This window comes from Lepidochelys olivacea (genome assembly GCF_965140295.1).
Source record: "Lepidochelys olivacea isolate rLepOli2 genome assembly, chromosome: 10".
Taxonomy (NCBI): domain Eukaryota; kingdom Metazoa; phylum Chordata; order Testudines; family Cheloniidae; genus Lepidochelys; species Lepidochelys olivacea.
Genome location: NC_140420.1, coordinates 85,764,282 through 85,790,569, shown reverse-complemented (window position 1 = coordinate 85,790,569; position 26,288 = coordinate 85,764,282). Strand labels below are relative to the sequence as shown.

The window sequence follows — 26,288 nt, the reverse complement described above, 5'->3', positions numbered from 1 at the left end:
TCTGACTAGCTGCCTTTTCCACTTCCTCATATCTTGGGAAAGAAAGCCAATCAAACCTACCGCATCAAGCAGTCAGAGCTCATCCCTATCTCTCAGGATCTGACAGAAGTTTTGGGTAGAAGATGACGGAAGGGAAACAGGGGACACCATTTTCACAAGAAGGGAAGAGGAAGCAGAAAAAGATGGCTGCTGAGGGTGGCTCTGCTCCCTCCCCCACCCTTTTACAAATGGACTGGCTTCTCTCTATTCCTCCCTCCTCTTCTCTATCCCTACAACACCAGGCCTAGAAAGGAGAGAAGAGGATCCTTGCTGGAGATGCCCCCTTAGTTTGGGAAGGGTTGTGAGTGAAGAGCCACCACTGCTGCAAAAGGAACAGAGATTTACTGAGGGAGGGGGCAAAGGGAAGGGAAAGATATGGCTGGATGGGCAGACTGAGGTAGATATGGGGCAGATGTGAGGTCAAAGGGGACACAAAATTGATTTGGGAGTGAGGGTGCAGAGTTGATGTGCGGGGGTGGGGGACGACGACATAATTAACAGATGTATAGATGGAGGAACAAAATTAACTAACTAGAATTTTGAGAGAACATGGAAAACCTCTGCACCACCAGGTAGCCCATTAATACAAGTTTGTGTAATGTACTTTTTTAATCACAAGATGTTGGCAGGTATGGATTTCAGAGAAGCAAACTGAGCTAGAATCAAATCAATCAATGTGCATGTGTGCCAATGAGCTAGCCCCAATCGTCTCACAATCTCATACAAACTGGGCGGGGAGGGGGGAGGGGGAAGAGAAGGGAAATTCAAAATCAGAAGAGATTAAAAATGTGATTTTTGTTTAGAAGAACCTCATAATTTTGAGGACAACCTCATGTTTTGTGGTCTGACTCATGATATTTTAACTTTTGGGGTTTACAATACTGCTAGAGCAGGTGATTGGCAGCTGTGGGGAAAACCCTGTAAATTACCACTTGTGTTCCCTGCTCCTGCAGTCTGCACCTCCCGAGAGGCACAGCAGAGAATCTGCCTTAAGGTTTTTACTGAATTCAATATGAAAGTGACGAATGCAAAAGTACAGTATTTCTTGTGTTGAATTTAACATGTAAGTATTACATATATTCGCAAAAAGAAAAGGAGTACTAGTGGCACCTTAGAGACTAACCAATTTATTTGAGCATGAGCTTTCGTAAGCTACAGCTCACTTCATCAGATGCATTCCCCGAAAGCTTATGCTCAAATAAATTGGTTAGTCTCTAAGGTGCCACTAGTACTCCTTTTCTTTTTGCGAATACAGACTAACACGGCTGCTACTCTGAAACCTATTACATGTATTGTACATTTGCCCTCCCCGAAATTTTCAATGTGTCACAAATTTTGTATTGAGAACACGGAACTGCATGAGAGAAGTGATCTGGGGGCAGGGTGTTTCTGCTAAAATGATCTACTGTGAGTTAGTTAACTATGTCCACAGTTAAAATTGACATCAGTGGCTTCAGAGTTAAAATTTATTCAAGATCAATAAAGGTCATTCACATACTTCAGAGCTCTTGTTTCAGACTGTGTATGGACACTATCAGACTTCACTGTATCAGTTACACTCAGCTTGTGTTTGGAAGGTTTTCTTCATAATCATGAAAACTGGAGACCCTCTTTTAAAATGATAAACCTTAAATTCTCCAGTACTATGCTTTGGCAATGGGGTTTTCCTGAAACAAATTCACTAGCCACAAAATCTAGGGGCCCTGGCTACAAGCTATGGGCACTTTAACAGGCTTGGATTCATTTATTCTATCGTTTCCTGACATCACTGTTGCCTTTTTCTTCATAGTCCAACCCATACAATTCATATCCTAATGCTCGCTTATTTAAGTGACGACTGCTACAGGCCATTACCCATCACTCACTTCAACAGGATTGTCCTTGCATCCATTTCAGCATTCTCATCACCAGGAACATCAAATTTATTAGTCAGTGTAAGAGAAACTTCAGTCTTTGCTAGCATCTCCTTGTTGGGGTCATTAATGTTACCAGACCCTTCCCCTGGGGTAGAAAAAGAAGAGGTGAGTTATCAATGAGGGAATCTACTTCCCAATGACAGATGTGATGACAGTGACACAGGTTAGAATGTTATCAAACATTGTCATGGGCTGTATGGGTCTGCAATATTTTCCTTCCAGCACCAATCAGAAAAACAATCAATTCATTTTTAAAGGACCTTTTACAGCCCATTTATGGGTTTTAAAAACATGTTAATCTTGCACATACATAATTTAGGATTTCCTAACATTCCTCCTTCTTCAGCAAACTGATAGAAAATGGATACTAAAAAAAAAGATTTCATGTAAATTCAGGTTTTGGTGCCTCAGACGTATACAAATCAGAGTGTGCGTGTGATACATCTTGCATCTCAACCTGCCTCTCTACTGATAAGCTTAAATGTGACCTACCAAGGAAAATAAATTCACTTTGTGCCCTTTGTTGCTTCTTTGGCCTTGTCTATACTAAAAAGGGTTTGTTAGTATAGTTAGTAGAGATGCACCTTGCACTAGCAAGAGTTCTTTTGCTAGTATAGCTTATAACAATCCTGTGAATGAAATAAGCTATAATGGCAAAAGGACTTTTTTGGCTGATACGTCTACACTAAAGCATGTGCTAGTATAGCTATATCAGTTACTGACATAGATATGCTAGCAAAACTTTAAAGCATAGACCAGACCTTTATGTTGCATGAACGAGGACTGAAAGATTTGTCAATGTTTTTTCACATTAGAAATTCAGGTCCCTAGTGAGAGGGGAAGGTGTGTGTGAGAGGGGGGAAAAGAGGAAACCGGGTATGGTGGAAGGGGAGGCACACAGAGCCCTGGTGTTGGAGGAAAGGATTTGATACAGTGCCTCTCAGATTCATAGAGCACAGAGGTGGAAAAGCCCTATTGGGTAAACTAGCCTAGCACACTGTAGGCTGCTGCTGTTTGTATAGCACAGTTCCCTCCCAAACTATTATTATTCTTTATAGTAATTTTTTTAAACCACACTTGGAGCTACTCAGAAGAACATCACATCTCCCTCCTGTAAAAGAAGAGGGGCTCACCTATCAGGGACTCAATAGTGGGAACTTCCCCCAGGTCATCCAGCAGCTCATGAATTGGATCATTGTGCTCAGGTGCAATCGCATCTTGATGATCTAAAAGCAGCTAGATTATATACAAATATAAATATACATTTAACTGTTCGTCCTGTGTCTTGTTTCACCTAATTTAAGAATTACATTATTTAGGCTCTCTTTGGAGAGAATTCCTCTCAGTTCGTATGATTCCAAGTGAAGATACTAGCAGGCAAATGTCTGGTATCGTCACATAAGACTTAAACTATCAGATGACTTCACAAGAAAAAAAATATTAAAAAGGCCATAAGCAGACCAACTACTGACCTCAACATTTTGACAATTCAGAAGATATTGCTTTTTAACAATATCGTCAACATTTGAATTTGTTAAATGACTCACATTAAACCAATCAGTAACAGATTGTTCAGAAGGGCCATTCTGCAAGAAAGAAACGTGACTGATGTATACTTACCGTGTGTGTATTGATGATTTCTCCAATGGAAATATAGATAACTGGTTTAGTGAGAGTCACCAAGTCAGAATATTCATCAACATTAAATTTATCCTGTAGTTCTGGAACCTCACAGGCAGCCTGAAAAAAACGTCTTCAGACATAAAGAAAAAAGAATCAAAACAATCCTGCCAATCACAAGCACTGACATAACCAAGGCATTGACTCTCTGTGATATTCTCAAGCAGAGCTGTTCTTTGGAACTTTGGTACAATAAGAGGAGGTTACTTACCTGTAACTGGAGGTTCTTTGAGATGTGTGGTCCCTTTCTGTATTCCACTGAGGGGTTTACGCATGAACACTATGAGTCTGGAGCTGGAGAATTTGAAAGTAGTGTCCCTTGGTCCACGCACGTGCTCTGGCTCACCTCATGGTTTTGTTCAAAGCGATGAAGGGCAGAGCAGACTGACTGTATCTCCAGTTCCTTCTCCACCCTGAACCAGACATATCCGAAGCAGAGGGGAAGGAGGGCAGGAAGTGGAATGCTGTTAAGGACCACACATCTCAAAGAGCCTCCAGTTAAAGGTAAGTAACCTCCTATTCGTCTTTGAGTGATGATCCCCTACTGTATTCCACCTAAGGTGATTAGCAAGCAGTACTTAAGTCAGAGGAGGGTGTGAGGATGAAGATGGAACAGTCATGCAGACGACTGCTGGCCAAAGGAGCCATCTGATGCCAAGTCCTGTACTAAGGCATGTGTTGCAAAGATGTGCACGGAACTCCACGTGGCCGCTCTACATATGTCCTGGAGCAGGACGTACTGAAGGGAGGTTGTAGTCAAAGTCTGGACTCTTGAGGAAAGCGCCTGTGCCCCAGTAGGGGGAGGCAGGCAAGACACATAGTTGATAGCAAAATGTAATGCAACACAAAATCTACTTGGAGATTCTCTGGATGGAGATTGCCTGACCCCTAAGTCTTTCTGCTAGTGCAACAAACAGTTTGGGGGACTTTCTGATGGGTCTTGTCCTCTGCAGGTACAAGGCCAAAACCTGTCAGATGTCTAGGGAGTAGAGTTGTCGTTCCTCGGCAAATGCGTGAGGCTTCGGGAAGAAAACAGGTAAGTGAATGTAGGTGAATGAATTGATCAATGTGAAACTGGGAGATTACCTTTGACAGAAATTTGGGATGTAGGCGCAAACAGACTTTATCTTTATGGAAAACTGTGAAGTGGGGGAGGGTTTGCCACCCTCCCTGCCACAAGTTCACTGACCTTTCTTGCAGAAGTCATAGCAATAAGGAAGCCGACTTTCATGACATAGAGCATAATGCCAACAGTTTGAAGGGTGATTTTATTAGTACAGATAGAACTATATTCAGATCCCATTGCAGAGTGATGGGTTGGATGGGTGGGAAGGTTCTGATGAGGGCTTCCAAAACCTAACAGTTAACAGGTGTGTGAAGACAGTGCTCTTCCTCAGGACGGTGGAATGCGCTAATGGCTGCTAGGTGGACTTACAGAGAATTGAGGGCAAGACCTGATGCTTTCAAGGACAGGAGGTAGTCGAGGAGGAGGGAAATCCTCACCCATTCTGGGGAAAGTTCCTTTTGTTGGGCTCAGGAAGTGAAACATTTCCACTTGGCCCTGTAACAGTGTCTAGTGGATTCTTTCCTGCTGCAGGAGAGGATGTCTTGCACAGCTAAGGAACAGGTCTATTCTAGAGTAGATGCCCATCCAAATACTATGCTCTAAAGGTGTAGTGCCTGTGGCTTGGGATGTCTGATTTCACTGTTGCATTGCATCAGCAGATCAGGGAAGATTGGGAGGGGAATTGGTGGACGGGTTGACATACATAGGAGGTTGGGAAACAAACTGTCAGGGCCAGCAGGGAGCGATCAGAATGACTGTCATTCTGTCTCATCTAATCTTACAGAGTACTCGAGGCAATAGAGGTAGAAGAGGGAAGGCGTAGTTGATTTGGTCTGACCAGATGAGTATAAAAGCAAAGCCCTGAGAGTGATGGCCAAGACTTCCCCTGGAGCAGTTCATGTTGAACTTGCTGTTTATGTGGGAGGTGAAGAGGTCTTTGGTAGGTATCCTCCATCAGTTGAAGATGGTGCAAAATATGGAGTCACAGAGTTCACGCTCATGGTCAATCGCAAACTGCCTGCTTAGCAAGTCCACAATCACATGCGTGTCCCTGGGAGATAGGCTGAAGATAAGAGGATATGGTGGGCGATGCGCCAATTCCAGAGATTGACCACTTGTGCACACAGAGCAGTCAATCTCATGCCCTTGTTGTTGATGTAGAAAACAGTGGTGGTATTGTTCAACATAATAAGAACACGATAGGAACAGATGAACAGGAGAAAGGCTTGGCATGCTTTTCTTACAGCTCGGAATTCCAGGATGTTGATGTGCCTCCTGAATTCCCAAGGAGTCCATGCTCCCTGTGTTATGTGATTGCCCATGTATGCTCCCCTGCCTACAAGGGATGCATTGATGATGATCATCTTGTCTGTGGAGGAGGAGAGGAAGGGAACCTCTGTGTAAACATGACATGGGTCCGTCCACCACTGGAGGGATGAGAGCACCCTGGGGAAGACTGTCAAAACATGAGGTCCATGGTATGATGTTTGGGTAAGTAAACTGTCTGGAGCCATATCTGGAAGCAGTGAAGGTGGAGCTGAGCAAAGGCAGTGACTTATGTACACGACCATGTGGCCCAGCAGACAAGTCCTGGCTGGGACATAAGGATTGTTGATGTGAGTTATGAGTTCTTGCAGTGTCTGGAACCTGTTACCTGGTAGGTAAGCCCATGCTGTGACTAAGTTGATGGTGGGACGAAAGAAGATTCGAGGGATGAAAGAAGGTCGAGCAGCATGGAAGTTGAAACTTGGGCTTTGTGTCTGGACCGTGCAGCTAGGAGCCTGTAGGCCAGATGGATATTGATGTGAAAATAAGTGTCTTGCATATCAAGAGCTGTAAATCACATGCATTTTTCTAGGGATGGGATGATTGCTGCCAGTGTGACCATATGAAACTTGGGCTTGCAAATGAAGTGACTGAGGTGACAGAGGTCCAGAATTGGTCTCCACCCGCCTTCTTGGGTATCAGGAAGTAAGCGGAATAGAACCCAGTTCCTTGATATTCCAGGGGAACGCGTTCTGCCGTTCCCTGTTGCACTAAGGAGTTCGCCTCTTGGGTGAGGATGCTGTCATGAGAGTGGTCCATGAGGAATGATTGTGGGGACTTTGGAGGAGGTAGTATGATGAATTCGATTGTACAGCCATGTTGGATTATGTTCAGCACCCATTTGTCCATTGTTACCACACTCCAAGCTTGAAAAGAGTGTGCTAGATGATCCCCAAAGGAGGTAGGATGGTTGTGAGGTTGTAGGCAAGGTAGTTGGCAGCTCTTGAGGCTGACTCAGAAATATCTTTTAGTTGCGGATTGCAGCTGCAAGGGGGAAGCATGTGAAGTGGGGTCCCAGAGAGCGGGATATCTGGGTCTTCTGTCACTTCCTTGGTGGCTTATAAGGTCCCTGATGGTAAGACTGGAGGGATCAGTAGCGTTGTGTGGATGGCGGGCAATGGAACTTGCACTTCATGGCAGGTGTGTAAATACAGAGAGTGAAGGGTGGCTCTGGAGTCCTTGAGAGCATGTAGGCAATCATCCATCTTTTGATTAAAAAGATGGGATTCATCAAATCGGAGGTATTCAATAACGTTTTGCACCTCCCAATGGAAAACAGAGGAGTGGAACCATGATTCCCTACGAATAACTATAGCCATAACCATAGCCCTGGATGAGGTTTCTGCTGCATCCATCGCCAGCTGGAGCGTTGTTCTGGCCACCAGTTTCCCTTTCGTAATGATTGCCTGGAAATGAGTCCAGTCCTGTTCTGGGAGTTAGTCAGCAAACTCCTCCAGTCTGTTCTAATTCAGGAAGTCATATTTGGCCTGATAGTTTGAAATCCTGAATTGGAGACTGGCAGAGAACAGAACCTTATACCCCAAAAGGCCCAAGTGCTTGCCCTTCTTGTTGGATGGTGTGGAGCGCAGGCGTTATCTCGCTCATTCAGTTGCTGCTTGGACCATGAGGGAATTCGGGAGGGAGGGGTGAGAAGAGAAACTCAGACCCCTTAGCCAGAGCATAATATATTTTTTATGCCCCTCTGAGGATAGGCCTGCATGTGATTGGTGTGTGCCATACTGTCTCGGCTGGTTCAAGAATGGCATTGTTACTAGACAATGTGATTCTAGGTGGCGCTGATGAGTGGAGGATATCGAGGAATTTATGCTGGGTATCCTGGATTTCCTCTAGGGGAATGTGGAGTTTCCCCGCAACTCTATGCAGTAGAACTATAGGGTTAGAAGGGACTGCAAGAGTCAAAGTCTAACTCCTTGCCAAGATGCAGGATTTGTAGTTTCTGAAATTGTCTAAAGTTGTCAGGAGCCAAAGGGGACGCTGTAGCCACTGCTTCATCCAGGGAAGACTAGGGGAATCTCTCCAGTTCTGGTGGCACCATCAGAGCTGGGCTGAGGGATTCCTCCTTCAGCAATGGATCTGAATGCCTGCTAGAAGGGGCCCTCAATGGGGAGGCTCCCTTGTGGATCAGGCAGGTTCTGAGGGGGGGTATTGGGACAAGGACCCCCAATAAGGCCAGTAGTCTGGATCCAGAGGGTCTTGAAGTGGTCCCCATGACATAGGGAACCAGTGGCTCCATGGTGGTTGGAGAGGCAGGTATTGCCAAGATCTGGACCGCCTTTGTAAATACATGTACGGTTGGCACAATGCTGATAATTCCTCTCCAGTGTCCAACTCACCAGAGGATGAGAAGGCAGACTCTCGTTTCATCAGGGTACAGTCGAGCCCGTGGGAGTGCATAGACCATCGAAGCAGGACGTGAGGGGTCTCGCAATAGTGTCATATCATGAGGGGAAGAAATAGTCTCCCTAGAGGTAGTGGGTCCCAACAAATGCCCTGATCCCAGTTCTGCTAACGCAAAGACGTCCTGGGGCTCAAACGCCTTGGTGTTCAGGGTACTATAGGGGTTCTCAAACTGAGGGTTGGGACCCCTCCGGGGGTCACAAGTTTCTTACATGTGGGGTTGCGAGCTGTCAGCCTCTACCTCGAACTCCGCTTTACCTCCAGCATTTATAATGGTGTTAAATATATGAAAAGTGTTTTTAATTTATAAGGAGGGGTCACACTCAGAGGCTTTCTATATGAAAGGGGCCACCAGTACAAAAGTTTGAGAACCACTGGGGTACCCTCTCTTTACTCGGAACTAGTGGTGGTGCTGTGGACTTCCCTGGAGCAGGCAGATCCCGCATCTTATGGGAAGCCAGTGTTGATGATACCAGTGTTCCAGTACCTGGGACTGCCGTATCTCCTTGCTTGTGGGACTTCTTGTTGTGTTTATGTGGTTTTGAATACACTCTGTATCCAGGGCTTGAACTAGTGGAAGAAGCATCCATTTCCTTAGTTTCTGAGGAAGACTTATTCCCATGCTTATGAGTATGCTTCCTTACCTCCTGAGGCGGCTCTGGCATGGGGTTCATAGTGGTGGTACCGCCAGTGCTGGATTCGGTCTCGGTTGCAGGAGGTACACTCCTCGCTGTTTCAGGCCAATGTACAGGGGGTGGTTCCCTGGCCTGAGTCTGAGTGAGGCTTCATGGAGACTTCCATAAGGTGCTTCCGGAGGCAGAGAGCATGGCCTTCTCATGTCCAGCTGGGGAAGGACTGGCTGATACTACACCTGGATGCAATGTGGGCTTCTCCCAAACAGTAGAGACAGCATTGGTGTTCATTTCTGACCGAGAAATGAGGGCAGGAGGCACAGAGTTTCAAGCCTGGGGTCCTGGGCATAGTAAGGCACCCATGCATGGGTATGGGGCGGTGGGAGGCAGGGGAGAGGGTAGACAAATAAACCCTAATCACTAAAACTACAAGAACTATGATAAAACAGCTAAAAAGTACTATAAAACTAAAATTTTAAGAACTATTTACAACAATGTATTTAAAGGTGTGTCAGAGACGAGGACACTACTGAAAGTTCTGACTCAGACCATGCGGCGGTGAGAAGGAACTGGAGACGCAGTCAGTCCACCCTTTATCACCTCAGATGAAACCACAAGGCGAGCCAGGGCGCATGCATGAACCAGCGGACGCTATTTTCAAATTCTTCAGCTTCAGGAGAATGGTGCGCATGCATAAACCCCTCAGTGGAATACAATAGGGACCATCACTTGAAGAAAAAGGTATGTTGGTGTTTGTGGGTCAGCTTTAGCACATGACGTGAAGGTACACAGGATATGCTAACGTGTTTTCCCCAGTATCTGCTGGACAGGTGCTACCCTGCATCTCTAGTGGCCTTGTTTACACATACAACGGGGAGAGAGATTCTACGATCATGAAACTGAAGAAAGCAGAGGCAGTCTGGTTGTATCAGACATTATTACTATTATAGGGGAAGCAGATGTGACCCCTATATTTCAGTTGTCTAGCACTTTCCATTATAAAAAATGGTAATCCTTTCTTGAAGAGCTTTAACACCACCATAGTGTGTAGTGAGACTGAAATTTGACAGGGGACAGTTCTGGGGCCAGGGAGGTGCCTTTTATTGACCTAAAAAGAAAAGGAGTACTTGTGGCACCTTAGAGACTAACCAATTTATTTGAGCATGAGCTTTCGTGAGCTGTAGCTCACGAAAGCTCATGCTCAAATAAACTGGTTGCATCCGATGAAGTGAGCTGTAGCTCACGAAAGCTCATGCTCAAATAAATTGGTTAGTCTCTAAGGTGCCACAAGTACTCCTTTTCTTTTTGCGAATACAGACTAACACGGCTGTTACTCTGAACCTTTTATTGACCTGTAAATTTGTTCAGATTTGGTAGAGTTAAAAACTGTTGAAAATCACCATTGCTCATCTGTATTTCACAGTACAGTTTGATTTTGGCTTGTGCTAACACCCCTCAAGATTCCATTAGCACTATGCGCACACAGTGCTCCAGTACCTCACTTCAGTACTCCACACACAGACCAGAACCTCTGGGTGAGAGACACACAAAAATAACTGGTTTCAGAGTAACAGCCATGTTAGTCTGTATTCACAAAAAGAAAAGGAGTACGTGTGGCACCTTAGAGACTAACCAATTTATAACGGGGGGTGGCCTTCATAGTTACAGAGAACAGAATTTGTGTTAGTCTTTTTCCTTTAAAAAATATCCACCTAGGATATTACATACATTAAAAATGTTAATAAGGTTGAGAAGTCAAGCAATCAAAAGTTGGGAAATGCTATGCTACAATTAAGTAGTCTTCCTTTTGTGTTGTGATACAGTCTTTAATTACATAAACACATGCTATTTTTCCACTAGATCACTCCTGTATTCAGGGCACATTTCTTTTTATCCTCACTGATTATTCAGTGTGTGGCCCCATGCCTTATTTACGCTGTCCAAACCCTGCAATGAATATAAGATTATTAAATTTCCTCATGGGCTTTATGGTGCTCATTTCCATATCAGAGTTCTTCACAAATATTAGTGATTTTTATCTTCACAACTCTCCTGCAAGATAGGAGAGTATTATTATCCCCATTTTATTGGCAGGGAAATTGAAAAAGGACAAAAAGGTGACTTCCCTAAGGATGCCAAGTGAATCATTGGTAGAGGTTTATGCTCAAATAAATTGGTTAGTCCCTAAGGTGCCACTAGTACTCCTTTTCTTTTGCGAATATAGACTAACACAGCTGCTACTCTGAAGCCTGTCATTGGTAGAGGTAGGATTACAATTCAGGTTCTTCTGACTGCCTACTCTGTGCTTATTACTTCCTCACATGATAAGGCAGTGTGGTCTGTAGGGGTCAGACAGAAAAATTGTACATCATCATGTAATAAAAGATGGTATCATAATAAATATGCACAAAGGCCACGTTAATTGTGGCATTTCCTAACTTTAGAGTGCTTGACTCTGCAACCTTAATAACATACTTTTAACCTAATTTGTTGTATATAGTATATAATCTATAACACAAATAAAAGCTTTGTGCAATGGCTGTTAAGTCTGATTCAGAGCACAATCTTCTGACCCACTCCTTTAAAAGAAAGGAAATGGCAAGTCAAGGGAAGAGGTTCCAGCATTTCTTGCCACCGGCAGGTTGCCTTGATCCAGACCTTCAAATGCAATCACTGACATCTTCAACAGACTGCACATTTAAGAGACTGAACCAGTTCAAATGCAGCAGGTAGCCCAAATAGTACCTTTATTTCTTTGCAATATGGCCCTTCTCCGTACTTCCCAACCTATTAGCTGGGATCTCCTACCTGAATTTCTGATAGGACTGTGAAAGATATTCATTAATGATGCTTAGGTGAGCATTGTCTCCCATGAACATCTTATTGGATGCAGCATGCTGTAACATCTTTGCAATGGAACCAAGGTTTCTGCGCTGGTCTGTAGTCAGCTGACCTCCAGCAGAAAGGTCAATGATGTCAAATGCATCTGGAGCAACAATAGCTGGATTCATGTAGCGATAATAGAGTAAGTTGCCAATGATCTGGGAAGAGTTGAGCAGAGAAGCATGTCAAGAGGCAGTGACACAGGCTTCAGCTGGGCTTTATATACTCTACTCTGACTAGGCTTTGACAAATTTTTATTATTTGCATCAGACACCCAGACTCCAGTTCAGGATTGGAGCCCTACTGTATTGGGTGCTATACATACATACTCTAGCAGATAGCCCCTGCCCCCAAAGAATTTACAGATTATATAGGAACAAGATGCAATAGGGTGTTAATCATGATGGAAGAGGGAAGGGGAAAATAAGGGTACTAGCAACAGCAAGTCAAGGTTGCAGATATTCTTAATTAAGTATCATTTGTAGGCTATAATTTTTAAAAAAATTTATAAATAAGATATATGAATAAGAACTATTAATGAGTTATTAACAGGCTGCTTACATAGTAATTATTGATGCAGTGTTGTTGTAGCCATGTCCTAGGATATTAGAGAGACAAGATGGGTGAGGTAATATCTTTTATTGGACCAACTTTCTGTTCCAAAGCTTGCCTCCCTCAATAACAGAAGTTGGTTCAATAAAAGATATTACCTCACCCGCCCTGTCCCTCTACATAGTGATTAGGCAGTTTACCATGGGTATGAAAACAGAGATGACACTTAAAGGATCTGAAGGAGGATAGAGTAGTGACTGTGTAAACTGATTTGAGGAAGGTGTTCCATGCAAAAAGGGCAGCATGGAAGAAGAGATGAAGGTAATTGTAAGAGAAGTGAGCAAAAAAAGTGTCTGCCACCATTGGCAGAACAAAAGAATGGTGAGATGGGACAAGTAGGGGGAGTAAAATTGAGGAGAACCTTGAAGGCAAGGACCAAAGTTTGCGTTTAATGTGGTGGAGACAGAAAGTCAGTGGACGGATTTGACGAGTAGTAATACTGGTGGAAAACAGATATTAATTTTCACAACCCCCCCTTCAGAATAATTCCTTAAGAAATCAACTGAAATTTCCCATAGAGATCTCAAGATAACCATGATTTAGGAAAACCGAGAAACCATTTCAACTCAGATGCCAGAAAAGTGAGAAAAGCAGATACTAGAAGGACTACTTGGTGAACAGATTTGTACTATACAATACCATGTTAAATGTAAACAGCTAAAACCCTCGGAGAATGAAGACAACTGTTAATAAATATGTTGTCCATGTACTTACAGGCTTCCTTCTATCTTCATGTGACATTTAGCCAAAGATATTCCAGGGAAAGGAAGTTAAGACCCAACTAGCTATCCTGGAACTGTATTCTCACAGTGTGTTCTGTGGCTTTCTGGTGAGCTACAGATCTTTTCTGGTTGTTGCGGAGTGTTGTCATACAACATCATCTCCTGATTTCTAAGTGCTTCGATGTACGGAAGAGCCTAGACGCCTGAACAAACCGCTGAAATCAGGGAGTAACTAGCTTAACACTTATACAATAGAAGAGGAGGCGATAGGAACCACTTTCAGGGGTCAGACACAGCAGTGGAACTTTTTAAAAATAAAGTACTTCCTTGGTATTATTATTTTTCCATGTAAGCAACTGCTATAGTTACACAGCGCTGCTGTGTGAACATTAAAGATAATGAGGGTTCTAAAACTGGGAATGAGAAATGTGTCTGAGAGACACCCTCTCTACTAAAATGTGACCAAACTAAGAAAAATATGGAGAACTGTGTTATATGGGCCACTTCTGTTCTTAAACATCTATTAATCATATGTGAACATTAAGTCTACCACTGTCTGTAGCTTTGACTTTGCCACCTTTACAACTATATTGTTTCTACAGAGAGCAGGTTTACAGGAAAGCCTAGGGAAAGTTGCAGTTTTCTCTCTAAATTTACAGTTGGAAAAAAAGTTAATTCACCTGCACAGAAAGTCTAGAATCGATGCTTCAGTGTGGGAAAGCACAGAACTAGAAGAGAGAAGAAAACAGCATTCAAATTTTTTTTTATAAAGTAGGAGCAGAGCAGTTTAAAGAGACATTATCAGGTATGCTATGCTCTAAACCTAGGGTTTGTTAATTAAAAAGGGGTTCATGGAAATACAAATGTTTTCATTATTATTATTTTTTAATCTCAGTGAAGGTTTTGGAATTTTAAATGTGTCTAAAGTCAAGCACTGCCATATTTCAATACTGAATGAAAACCAGAAAGTGATACTAATTAGACAGCGACAGCAGAAAGGTGTAAATATACAGTAGAAATGGTGAAAAGTGATTTAGTATATCCTGCTGTTGAAATACTGTGGGGTGCTATTACTAACACAGGTAAGGATATGGGAGTTTTTAATATATATTTTTAACCTGATATTGTCTCTTTAAGAAAGGAAGACCTTGCTGCAATTGCTTCAGCAAAAACAAAGATTCACTTGCTGGCAAAAACTGTACAGCAAGTCAAGGAAACTTGAAGGATCAAATGCCCAAAGGAAATTAAAAACAAGGCAGAAGCGACAGGATCCCTCCTTCTAAGCCCTGTACCATGTACAACAACATTCACACACAACACAAAATACAGCTGGAATAGTCTATGTCCTTAATGAGAAAGCACTAAAATCTAAAAGATCATGTACATATTCCAGGGAGCAGGATGAAACATAGATCTGTCTCTGCAATAGCCAGGTTGGCTCCGAGTCTGATTTGCAATCATACACACTACTCTTTGCCAAAAGGAGGGCAAAGGTATTCAGCTCCTTACCTTCAGCAACTCATCCTCACCAGCATCAGGAAATTTCTCATGTAGTGAATCTTTCAGAACCTTGGCAATGAAGCGCATGCCATAACTATGAAAGAAACAAGAGAGCAAGCAAGACCTCTGTGAGCATGAAATCAAAAATAGTTTTCAGAAAGCAAAGGTGCAGCTCATTGTACTTACGGGATTTTATCCACTGAGCTGATGATGGCTGACAGGAACTTGTCTGTCACTGTCCGCATGTTTTTGATGGATGCATCTAGGCGTGTCCTCACCTCTTCATGAGCCAGAGCTTGCTCAGGTGTAACATCATATGGCAACTTACTGTTAGACAAAACCCACAAGTGAATGAGGCCTAAGCATTCCTTTCAGCAAGGGGGCTGGCTGTCCTCTTTCCAACTACCAGCTTGAACTGAAATTTGCCATTTAGCCCTAATTTGCTTGGCTGGTAAGAAAATATGGTTACTTATCTCAAAGAATACTAGTTATTGCGGGGTGTTTTGTCCACACAGATTCAACTCTTGAGTGCATGTCTCCCAGGAGCAAGATATTGACGACTTTTTAATAGCAGTGTCTGTTGGGGCCATGCCTGCGCCCTTGGAGCCCTTGTGAGCTCTGTAATTGAGGATATCAGGGGTGGGGTGACCGTAAGCACCTCTCACTTTCTTCATCAATAAGATTCCCAAGTGTCAAGATTTCAATTAGCAAGGGGCAGCAAGTTATATGGGCCTGTGGTGCCCGTGCTCCACCCGTGTTCGGGACGGGGATGGGTCTCTCCCCTGGCCCTGCGCGCCTCCCCCTGAGTGTCCCACGGCCCCGCCTGCGTGCCGCCCCCAGAGCGTGCCTGCCTACGCCCTGGGCAGCTGCCCTGCTGCTCCTCGTTGGCCGCTGCTGGCTACAAAAGGGAGTGGTGCTAGTGGCACACTGAGGAGTTTGGGTGGAGATTCAGAGGACTGAGTGAGTGACTGTAGCAGCTCAGGGAGCCCCAGGTGGCTGCTCAGCCTGCTTTGGGCTTTTTCTTTCCCTTCCTCTCCTCTCCTTTTCTTTTGCGAGTTTCCCTTCTTTGTGACTGTACCCAGGGCACTACTCTGAACCCCTTCCCCTGCCCCACCCCCTGCTTCCTCCTCCCCATCTCCACTTTGCGGGGAGAAACTCGGGCTGTTTTCCTGTCTCCTCGCTGCAAAACAACTTCATCGCTTCTCCTCCTTCCCACTCCCACTGAGGCACTTTCTTTCTCTCCTGTCTCCCTGGGTGCAATGTAGCCTCCTGCTGCCCCATGGCCAGCTGGACTTCTCGCTGCACCTCCTGCACGTGAGCAGCTCCTTTCAGGGGTTCTCCCGGAGATGCAGCATGAAGTCTCTCTTCCCTCCTCCCCTGTAATCTCTCTCTGGAGTTGAGGGTGGGGAAAAGTTTGTTGATTGTTGTTTTTCCCTCTAAACTCTTGGTGCTCTTGTTTTTGAATGAGGAGTTCTTGCTCCGGGGAAGTGTAACCCTCTGGACCTAAGAGGGGCCTTAGGAGCACGTGCCGTGAGAATGGTGCGGGGTGAGTGTGCTGTCAGAGGGAAGTGGGGGGCCCCTCCCCCAGAGCTCGCTGCTGCTGGTGGGAAGAAGGCTGGGGTAGTCCTCCTTTCTGGCCCAGGCCCCAGGGCAGCCTGCCTGTACCCCAAACTTCCCATCTCCAGCCCCACCCCAGAACCCGCATCCCCAGCCAGAGCCCTCACCCCCCTGTACCCCAACCCTCTGCCCTAGCCCTGAGCCCCTCCCACACCCCAAAGCCCTCATCCCCAGCCCCACCCCAAAGCCCCCACCCCCAGCCAGAGCCCTCATTCCCCACCACATTGTACAATATAGGGAAACTGTTAAATGTTTACTGTTTCCAATCAATTTTTACATTATTTTACATAATAGGCAGGTGTGTGTGTGTGTGGGGGGGGGCAGCACCACCAAAAATTATACAAACCTGATGCCTCTGCAATTCACAGGGACAGAGAGAGGGTCATGGAATCTGTGTGGACATTATATCTTGAAGAACCAGTTACTGTTCAGTAACTGTACTTTCTTCCTCACATGATTGTCCACACAGATTCCACTCTTGGTGACTAGTAATCAGTATCCTTCCTTGGAGTTGGGTAAGAGGAATCTACTGAAATATCAACTGAAGGACTGCTCTACCAAAGCTTGCATGTGACCTAGAGGCCTGCAGCCAGGAATAGTGAGAAGTGAACATGTGGAATGAACTCCATGTTGCTGCCCTACAGAGTTTCCTGAAAGAGATACTGTTTAGAGGCGATGGAGGCTGCTTGAGGTCAATTTGGATCTAACGTGTTCAGGTGCATCCTTCTTCACAAGAACATATCAGCTATGTATGCAGTCCGAAACCTACTGGGACAGTCTCAGTGAGGATATCAGCTGTCCCCTTGACTATGCTGAGAATGCCATGAATAGTTTCACAGATCCTAATTGATCTGTTCCTATTCAGATAAAAAGACAATGCTCTAACCACATCTGGAGCATGGAGTCTCACTTCAGCTGGTGAAGAATAAAACTTAGGGAAGATAATCAGGAGGTGAATAGATTGATTGCGAAAATCCAAAACAACCTTATGTAGAGCTCTCCCAGCGACAAAATAAAACCACCCACAACAAGGGGCAGTATCTTTGTCGCCAAGAGAGCATCTCTTGCTGACAAAGCACTGTCCACACTGGTACTTTTCGTCATTAAAACTCTTGTTGTTCAGGGGTGTGTTTCTTTCACACCCCCAAGTGACAAAAGTTTTAACAACGAAAGTGCAGTGTACACATAGCCTATGAAAAGCCTTACTAAAATCAAGATATACCACATCTGCTGCTTCCCCCCTCACCCACAAGGCTTGTTACCCTGTTAAAGAAAGCTATTAGGTTGGTATGACAGGATTTGTTCTTGACAAATCCATGTTGATTGTTAATAATCACCTTATTATCTTCTGGGTGTGTGCACGCTGAATGCTTGATTATTTGCTCCATTATCTTTCCAGGTACTGAAGTTAAGCTGACTGGTCTGTAGTTCTCCGGGTTGTCCTTATTCGCCTTTTTTATAGATTGGCACTATATTTGCCCTCTTCCAGGGCTCTGAAATCTCTCCCATTTTCATAAGTTTTCGAAGGTAATTGCTAATGGCTCAGCTGTCTCCTCAGTCAGCTCCTTGAGTATTCTAGGACGCATTTCATCAGGCTCTGCCTACTTGAAAACATCTAGTAATATCTAAGGGCTTGTCTACATTGCCACTTAACAGTGTGGCAACTTTATCGCTTAGGGGTGTGAAAAAACTCATGGAGGTGGGTTTTTTAGAGCGCTGGGGGAGCTCTCTCCCAGCACTCTGCTGCAACTACGTTGCCAGTGTAGACTAGCCCTATGTAATTTTTAATTTGTTCTTCCCTATTTTAGCCTCCAGATGTAGAATGTTTTCTTGTTACTCTTTATGTCTCTAGCTAATTTAATCTCATTTTGTGCCTGGGCCTTTCTAATTTTGTCTCTACATGGTTGTGTTTTTTTTTTATGTTCATCCTTCATAATATGACCTAGTTTCCACCTTTTGGAGAACTCTTTTTTGAGTTTCTGGTCATTGAAGATCTTCAGGTTAAACCAGGTGGTTTCTTGCCATACTTCCTATCTTTCTTATGCAGTGAGATAGTTTGCTCTTGTGCCCTTAATGTCTCTTTGAAAAACTGCCAACTCTCTTGAACTGTTTTCCCCCTTAGGTAAGATCCTATGGGAAGCAAGTTATCAACTCTCTGAGTTTCCTAACGTCTATCCTCTTAAAATCTATTATCATTTTCTGCCTCCTATCACTCCTTAGAATCATTAATGCTATCATTTCATGATCACTTTCACCAAAGCTGCCTTCCACTTTCAAATTCTCTAACAGTTTCTCCCTATTTGTCAAAATCAAACCTAGAATAGCCTCTCCCCTAGTTGCTTTCTCCACCTTTCAAAATAAAAAATCGTCTTCAATGCATTATAAGAATTTGTTAAATAATCTGTGCCCTGCTTTATTAGTTTGCCAACAGATGACTGGGTAGTTGAAGTCCACCGTCACCACCAAGTCCTGTGCTTTGGATGATTCTGTTAGTTGTTTAAATAAAGCCTCATTCACCTCTTCTACCTGGCTAGGTGATCTATAGTAGACCCCTACCATGATATCACTCTTGTTTTTTACCCCTTTTATCCTTACCCAGAGAGTTTCAACAAGTGCACTGCTGTGGTATTGTCTGGAGACCCTGAAGGAGCGGTAAGAATGCCCTTCATGCCAACTGAATAGCTTGGAGTTGCAGCACATTGACACACACAGATATTTGAGAGCCAATCATTTCCTCCAAATCTGAAGTTGGTCCAGCTGTGCTCCCTACCAATGGGTGGAGGCGATCACGATCAGAATCTCTGAAGAGAGGGATTCACAGATTCATAATCATCTAGTCCCACCTCCTGTAGAACTTAGGCCAGGGACTTAGAAGAGGATCTGCCTCCTAGCAGGAGCGCGAGAGCTACATCTTCCCTGGTCCTTAGTATGGGTCTCCTTACAGCTTCTGTTCTGCTTGGAAGTGGAAGCTTCCAAGGAACAAGGCTTGCGAGTACTTCTTGAGCTTGGGGTAACATGATGGCTCACAGAGGCATTGGAGGAGTGCAACTGGCTGGGAAGAGGTGGTCTCTCAGAAAATGGGGTCAGTCAACCGATGCTTGCATTAAAGTCTCCAGCAGACATACCACTGCTGAATCATAGGAGGGGCAGATCTTGGAGCTTTGCCTTCAGCCGTTTTGGCCACATGGACTAGGGTGTGTGTGTCTAGCTTTGTACAGGGAGGCAACAGGGTACTGCGGGAGAGAAACTGTATCAATGCTTTGGTTCCACAGGGTACATCTATCTAAACTTTATTTATTCATTTATTTATCACCAACAGGTATGCTAACTAACAACTGTAGCTATGGAATTAGAACAACAATATCTAAGAAATCTTTTGCAGATTGAAGAGATGTGGATACTGCAGGATTCCATCTCAAGAGTGGTAAGAAGGAAGTGAGAGGCAGTTGAGGCTGTCCCAACCCCTTATATCCTCTGCTATGGTAGTCAAGAGAGTTCCCAACGCACAGCCCCAGTGGACACAGCTATTCAAAAGAGTTTGATCACATGTGCATAGGGCACATGTGCACACAGAGTGGAATATATGCTGTGACAGGGTCAGGCCAGATGGCTACAGGAGAGTGATAGAAGACAGATATATTAGCCCGAGGTTAAGTAGGTCCCTTTTCCCTGGGCAAGGTAACAGGGAAGGTTCCAGAATAATCAGGAACTTTCTGGAAACAATTAAGGCAGACAGGCTGATTAGAACACCTGCAGCCAATCAAGAAGCTACTAGAATCAATTAAGACAGGCAGGCTAATCAGGGCACCTGGGTTTAAAAAGGAGCTCACTTCAGTTTGTGGTGCGTGTACGAGGAGCTGGGAGCAAGAGGCGCAAGAAGCTGAGAGTGAGGAGGTGTACTACTGGAAAACTGAGAAGTACAAGCATCATCAGACATCAGGAGGAAGGTCCTGTGGTGAGAATAAAGAAGGTGTTGGGAGGAGGCCAGGGGAAAGTAGCCCAGGGAGTTATAGCTGTCACACAGCTGTTATAGGAGCCACTGAGACAGCTGCAATCCACAGAGCCCTGGGCCGGAACCCGGAGTAGAGGGCGGGTCCAAGTTCCCCCAATCCCTCCAACTCCCTACTTGATACTGGAGGAGTTGACCTGGACTGTGGGTTCCACCAGAGAGGAAGGTCTCTGGCCTGTTCTCCGATCCACCAGGTGAATCAGCAGAGACTGCAGGGATTCTTCTTCTTCCTTTTCCCCATGCTGGCCAGTGATGAGGCTAACTGAGGGAACGACAGACTTGAGCCACGAAAGTGGCCAAACTGAGGGCTGCCGTGAACCTCTGAGGTGAGCAAATCTGCCAATAATCGCAGGACCCACCAAGGCAGAGGAGGAACTTTGTCACAAGGCAGACAATAACTTTGGGTAGTGGTAGGACTGGGGATTTCTTGGTAGCTCCCTCTCTTCCCCCTTTCTTTGGGCGTAATGAGAAAATAATGCAGCATCCTTTTGCAGAGTGTGCATGCAGATTGAGCAAGAAGAGGTGCTTTAGTCAATTCCACTTCAGAGCCCAGACAAGTGAGCAGAGTAGCTCATTTCAACAGCCAAACTGCTCAATGCTGGGCTACAAACTAGAAACCTGGGCTGTCCCTGGGGAACAGGTGTAATATGCTCTCTGTGGAAAACAATGCTAAGTAAGCAGGCATCTGTGTTTCACACAAGCTGAAGTTTTTGCATAGTCTTCAGCTGAAGCTGGGATGATTAAGCTGACAACCCTTAGATGTTAGGGCCTGAGGGTACACTATAGGATTTTGTCAGTAGAAGGCCCTCAGCTCTGAAACTTAACCCCACCCTTAATCTTAACATAGCCAGTTTTGGCCACCAGAGCATGCTACAAGATCTCTCTCTTTGGACAGGGTAAGGATTTCTGAATGAGAAACTCAGTTTGTACTGTCAGAATATTTTAACTGTTGGCAACATTCATTTTGAATTTTTGAACATTTGAATTTTTCAGTATGTGTTTTTAAAAATCATTTCTATTTGAACCTATCTCAGGTTCTAGATGCATGCAATGATATGCACTGAGAGAAATAAAACCAACAGGACTGCCTTAGAGTATCCAACATAAAGGGGTACCCAATTCTGTTTATGTATCTGGATGCTATTGTAATTAAAAATAAACAATAGTACTAATAAAGAGAATTGCAACTCTTTGCCATTTACAAAATATAGCAAGTTTTTCACTTGCTATAGGATGGTCACTCTTATGGAGATGCCAAACAGTGCCTGTGTAAGGCAGAAAAAATGAAGAGGACACTGACAAGTAAAAGCTCTTCCACTCCTTACCTAATATAAGTGGTCTAGAAATTAGCATTAAATGTGGCACCTGAAGCATCAAAGCTGACCCCCTTACTCAGAGAATCCTCAATATTCCAGGATAGGGAGGAGGAAGGATATCTGCTAAATTACTACAAAATTGCACACCACAGCATTTATTGTATGTATCTCACTTCAAATGCAGACTATGCAACCAAAACTGACAAGAAGCTGATGATTCCTGATAAGAGATGATGAAGAAAGTTATAGCTCAGAAAGTACCCCTTAGATGTCTGATTAACCCTTTAAAGCAGGTGATGCCAAGGTCTATTTCCCTTTCCTGTAGGAAAGGTGAGAGCCTTTCTTGACACCTTAGATAGGTAGCCTGTTAGGTCACATTCCATCATCAACTTTACATCTACCCAACAGGAATTGATTTGATGACTCAAACATTCTTTAAACCCAGTGGAAATTGGGAAGAGAAACTCAGTGAAGCCAGAGAGGCAAAAAGCAGATAATGTAAGGCAGCTGAGAGGTAAAAAAAGCAAAGTAGTAAGTTTCCACACCTGGCCTCTCCAGTTTGTGACTCCATCTGGTTAACCCAAGATTTGTAAATGTCCACAGGATCAGTTTTGATGTTGAGTGATTTGTCATCCATGATTTCCTTCACAACAGGTGCCAGAATCTGCCTCATTGCATTCTGGCCACGGGCACCACGGTTGAAACTTACCACCATCTTAATAACAGTGGGGTTTCCAGTCACAATCTCATGTATCTGGTCTACTTTTGATCTGGAAGAGAATTAACATAAATAAAAAAAAACTAACTAGAAATAGTTTTACCAGTTATGCAACACACACATTTCGTGATGCATGCTTTTTAAGGCAGAATGTGTTAGTTTCATTTGTAAAGCTGGTGGATTTTTGCAAAATTTCAATGAAACAAGTTACAACAAAGAGTGCATTAAGGAGACTCATGGTGCTGGCTCAGGTGTACTAGGAGGCAGCATGGGGAATAAAGTTTAGCATCTTCATCTAAGATATGTAGCATAGCCGGCTGGTGCCCAGAATACCATGGCTTAGAGCTGTTACAGCACATTTTGCATTTCATTTTTAAAAACCACTTTAAAAACATTTTTGCAGGGAGAGAGAGAATGGGTGTGTTTTGGAGCAGGGCAGGGAAGATATGTACGGTATTCTTTCACTATAAAAGACAGTTCATCATAGAAGACTAGGAGAAAAACTACATTTAGTGATAGCATGACTCACTGAGAGCATGAAAACAACAAACTAACAGAAAAGTCTCCAGAGAGATAGTTTATATTCTTTTTCAGTGATGAGGCCCCAGCTGTGCACTGGGAGGAATTGGACTATGATGTGACATGATCACAAAGAATGTGCTGAGCCTGTGTCCACAAACTGACCGCCTATAAGAATGTAAACTACTACAGCATTATTGAGTGCCTGCATTCTCATTAGCTGTTGAAAATCCAGGATAAGCTGAGTTTGCACTTCAGTTTCTTGGACTTGTCTACATGGCAAGTTACCATGCAGCAAGCCAGAACGCGAATCTATAGTGCACCAGATTGCCATGCAGTAACATCCTGTGTGATCACTGCTACAGCATAGTACAAGTCCTGCATTGTGGTTTAGTATACTGCTGCAAAGATAGTGTCCTCATAGCAATCTACTGCATGGCAAGTTGGTGCACTCTAGATTCACACTCTAGCTTGCTGTGCAGTAACTTGTCATATAGACAAACCCATAGTTCTCCTGGCTGCCCTTTTCCAAGCTCCTTATTGGCTTACAAAGCTGGAGCTACTCTAGGCATAACAGCAGTTTAAATCACTTTAAATTTTGGTTACACGTTTTTCTAAAACAGATTCATTTATCCACAGTTTTCCTCCTCAGAAAAGCAGATGCTTTTAATCTAAAATAAAATCATCCTAAAACCCAATGTAAAGAGGCTTGTTTTCTCCGCAATGGTTATTATTGAATAGCTCCTCTCCAAGCTAACAGATATTTCTTTGTGCTTCAGGGAAAACCGAATTATTCTTAGACAGAAACTGGAGACTCAAGCATGAACAGGGATAAACTGTGTAGCATTTATCACTTAATGTCTTCTGCTATCATAATAACGGTCCTTTAAGCCATCTGTATGGCAAGGCCATGGCAGCACATACTTGATTTCTTCCTGCAGTGCTGTCTGGAAAAGCCGAAGTAACAGGTATTCTTCCCTCTGATTGGATGCATAGTTATACAGAGTGAAGATCACTGAATCCATAAACTTGGTGGATTTGTTCTGAGGCATCTGAAAAATCAGCTTGGCCAGGTAGGTGGGATTAGTCTACAACAACAACAAAAAAAGGTTCAGCATTCACTCCCAAAAAGGCCAGGATGACTGGTGGCAATAGTGGGTCCAAAGCACAGTGTACAAATAACAACTGATTCAAGACACAGAAGTCTCCATGGAAAGAGGCTGTCAAAAGCTCTAAGCCTTAGGGGAGCTGCTTACCTGAAGCAAGTAGAACAGGTGCTGATACGCTTCCAGCTTCTCCCTCTTCTCTTTGCTTAGAGCCTTCAAACCTCCCCTCTGCTTGTTCAGCATCATCATGCCAGACAACTGCTCCTTGTTCTTCTTGGTAAGTTTCTTACTATGAGAGACAACATCCTGCAAAGACAAGAAGAGAGAGATTCAAATCTAACTTAAATCTCCCAAATCCTCATTCACATTTTTTAAAAATCGTGTCCTTTTAATCTCTATATTTATTAACACTGCACAGAGAATTATGCACAATTTTATACCTGGATGTGCTATGGACAGTACACTGGTTTCATTAGTTGATGATTTCCTGCTAGCAATGATCAAGAATAGCATTCCCATGGTGATTTAATTAAATCCATCAGCTGCATTCAGTACAACTAGCCATAAGGTGTTCCTCACTCGATTGCAGCCACAGGCTGGGATAAACTATCATTGTGCAGTAGTTTCTTTCTTAGTGGATCCAGAGTGTTGTATTGAGAGACTGCTCACTTCCCTGTGGGCCCACTCTTGTTGGGGTACTGTGGGGCTCAAGGTACACATGAAACTGCTGGATCACAGTGTGATTTGGTTTGGAATGAGGTCTTCAATATGTGAATTACAGACAAAGCCTGTTTTATTGAATCTGCCAGGTACAGTTTACTGATTTACCTAGAGTCCTGGATGATGGTTAGCTGACAGACTCAGTAAAAGGTAGGACTGAGGTAAGCGGAGATACTCAGGTTCACAACCTCAGGGTCCTGTCTGATATGCAGCTGCTTCTGCACATCCAGATTTTGTTATTACGAATCAAGTTTATTATGGTAGTGCCTAAGGGACACACAAAAATGGGGCCACATTGTGCTACGAGCTGTACAAACAGAGTAGTAGACATTCCCTGCCCCAAAGAGCTTACAATCTAAATGGACCAGACAGACATGGGGAGAAGGGGTATAACACAAGCAAAGTGAACAATGGGATGGGAGCAATGCTCACATTAGTTCCACAATTTATTTATTTATATATATTTTTGCTAGGTTTACTTAGGACAGGATGAACTAATTGAGAAGAAAAAGGGTATAGAAGGGAGTAAAGGGGACGGGTAAGGAAAGAAGAAGGTAAGGGGGGCAGGTGTAGAGTGAAGTTGAGATGAAGAGTGTGAGGGAGAGGAAGGGAGGGGGTTGGAGCAAATATGAGGAAAGATTAATAAGACTGGGACTTTTCTGCTTGGAAGAGATGACTAAGGGGGGAATATATAGAGGTCTATAAAATCATGACTGGAGTGGAGAAAGTAAATAAGGAAATATTTACTCCTTCTCATAACACAAGAACTAGGGGTCACCAAATGAAACTAATAGGCAGGCAGCATGTTTAAAACAAACAAAAATAAGTATTTCTTCACACAACACAGTGTCAACCTGTAAAACTCTGCCAGAAGATGCTGTGAAGGCCAAGACTATAACAGGGTTCAAAAAAGAACTAGATAAATGCATGGAGGATAGGTCCATCAATGGCTATCAGCCAGGATTGGCAGCGATGGTGTCCCAAGCTTCTGTTTGCCAGAAGCTGGGAATGAGTGACAGGGAACGGATCACTTGACAATTACCTGTTCTGTTCATTCCTTCTGGGGCACCTGGCATTGGCCACTGTCGGAAGACAGGATACTGGGCTAGATGGACTTTTGGTCTGACCCAGTATAGCCGTTTTTATGTTCTAAATAGCAGCATAGGGTAGAGAAAGCTCAGTCAAAACTGTAGAAACTTCTTGGAATCTCCAGAGATATGGTTTGGATGCTTCTACTCTTTCCAGCTGGAGACTCTGGCTGTTTCCTCTCTGTGGTTTTCTGCCAAGGCAACACTGGCAGAAGGGATGAAGAGGCGAAACATTACCTGGGTCCCAGTGCCCCAGAATATGTGGGAGGGAATCCCGCCAGCATAGTTCTGGGTGGGCAAGAGCACTTTCTATTGCTGACACTTGGCCAAGGTTTCAGCCTCTTTCAAGGCAGGACCTTGCCACAAGGATCCAGACCTTTGTCACTCTGAGACTGGATTAT

At 43.9% G+C, this 26,288-nt stretch overlaps 1 protein-coding gene across 1 annotated transcript in view; it reads right to left on the bottom strand.

Moving 5' to 3' along the window:
- Positions 1–26,288, bottom strand: part of IQGAP1 (IQ motif containing GTPase activating protein 1) — a 188,259-nt gene that overhangs the window by 33,101 nt on the left and 128,870 nt on the right. The window contains exons 24-32 of the mRNA XM_084641761.1: positions 24,230–24,385; positions 23,898–24,061; positions 22,282–22,506; positions 14,981–15,121; positions 14,804–14,888; positions 11,886–12,118; positions 3,576–3,708; positions 3,089–3,191; positions 1,905–2,040 (exon numbers count right to left, since the gene is read on the bottom strand). Coding sequence (XP_084497887.1) covers positions 1,905–2,040; positions 3,089–3,191; positions 3,576–3,708; positions 11,886–12,118; positions 14,804–14,888; positions 14,981–15,121; positions 22,282–22,506; positions 23,898–24,061; positions 24,230–24,385 — 1,376 coding nt within the window. The remainder of the gene's footprint in view (positions 1–1,904; positions 2,041–3,088; positions 3,192–3,575; positions 3,709–11,885; positions 12,119–14,803; positions 14,889–14,980; positions 15,122–22,281; positions 22,507–23,897; positions 24,062–24,229; positions 24,386–26,288) is intronic.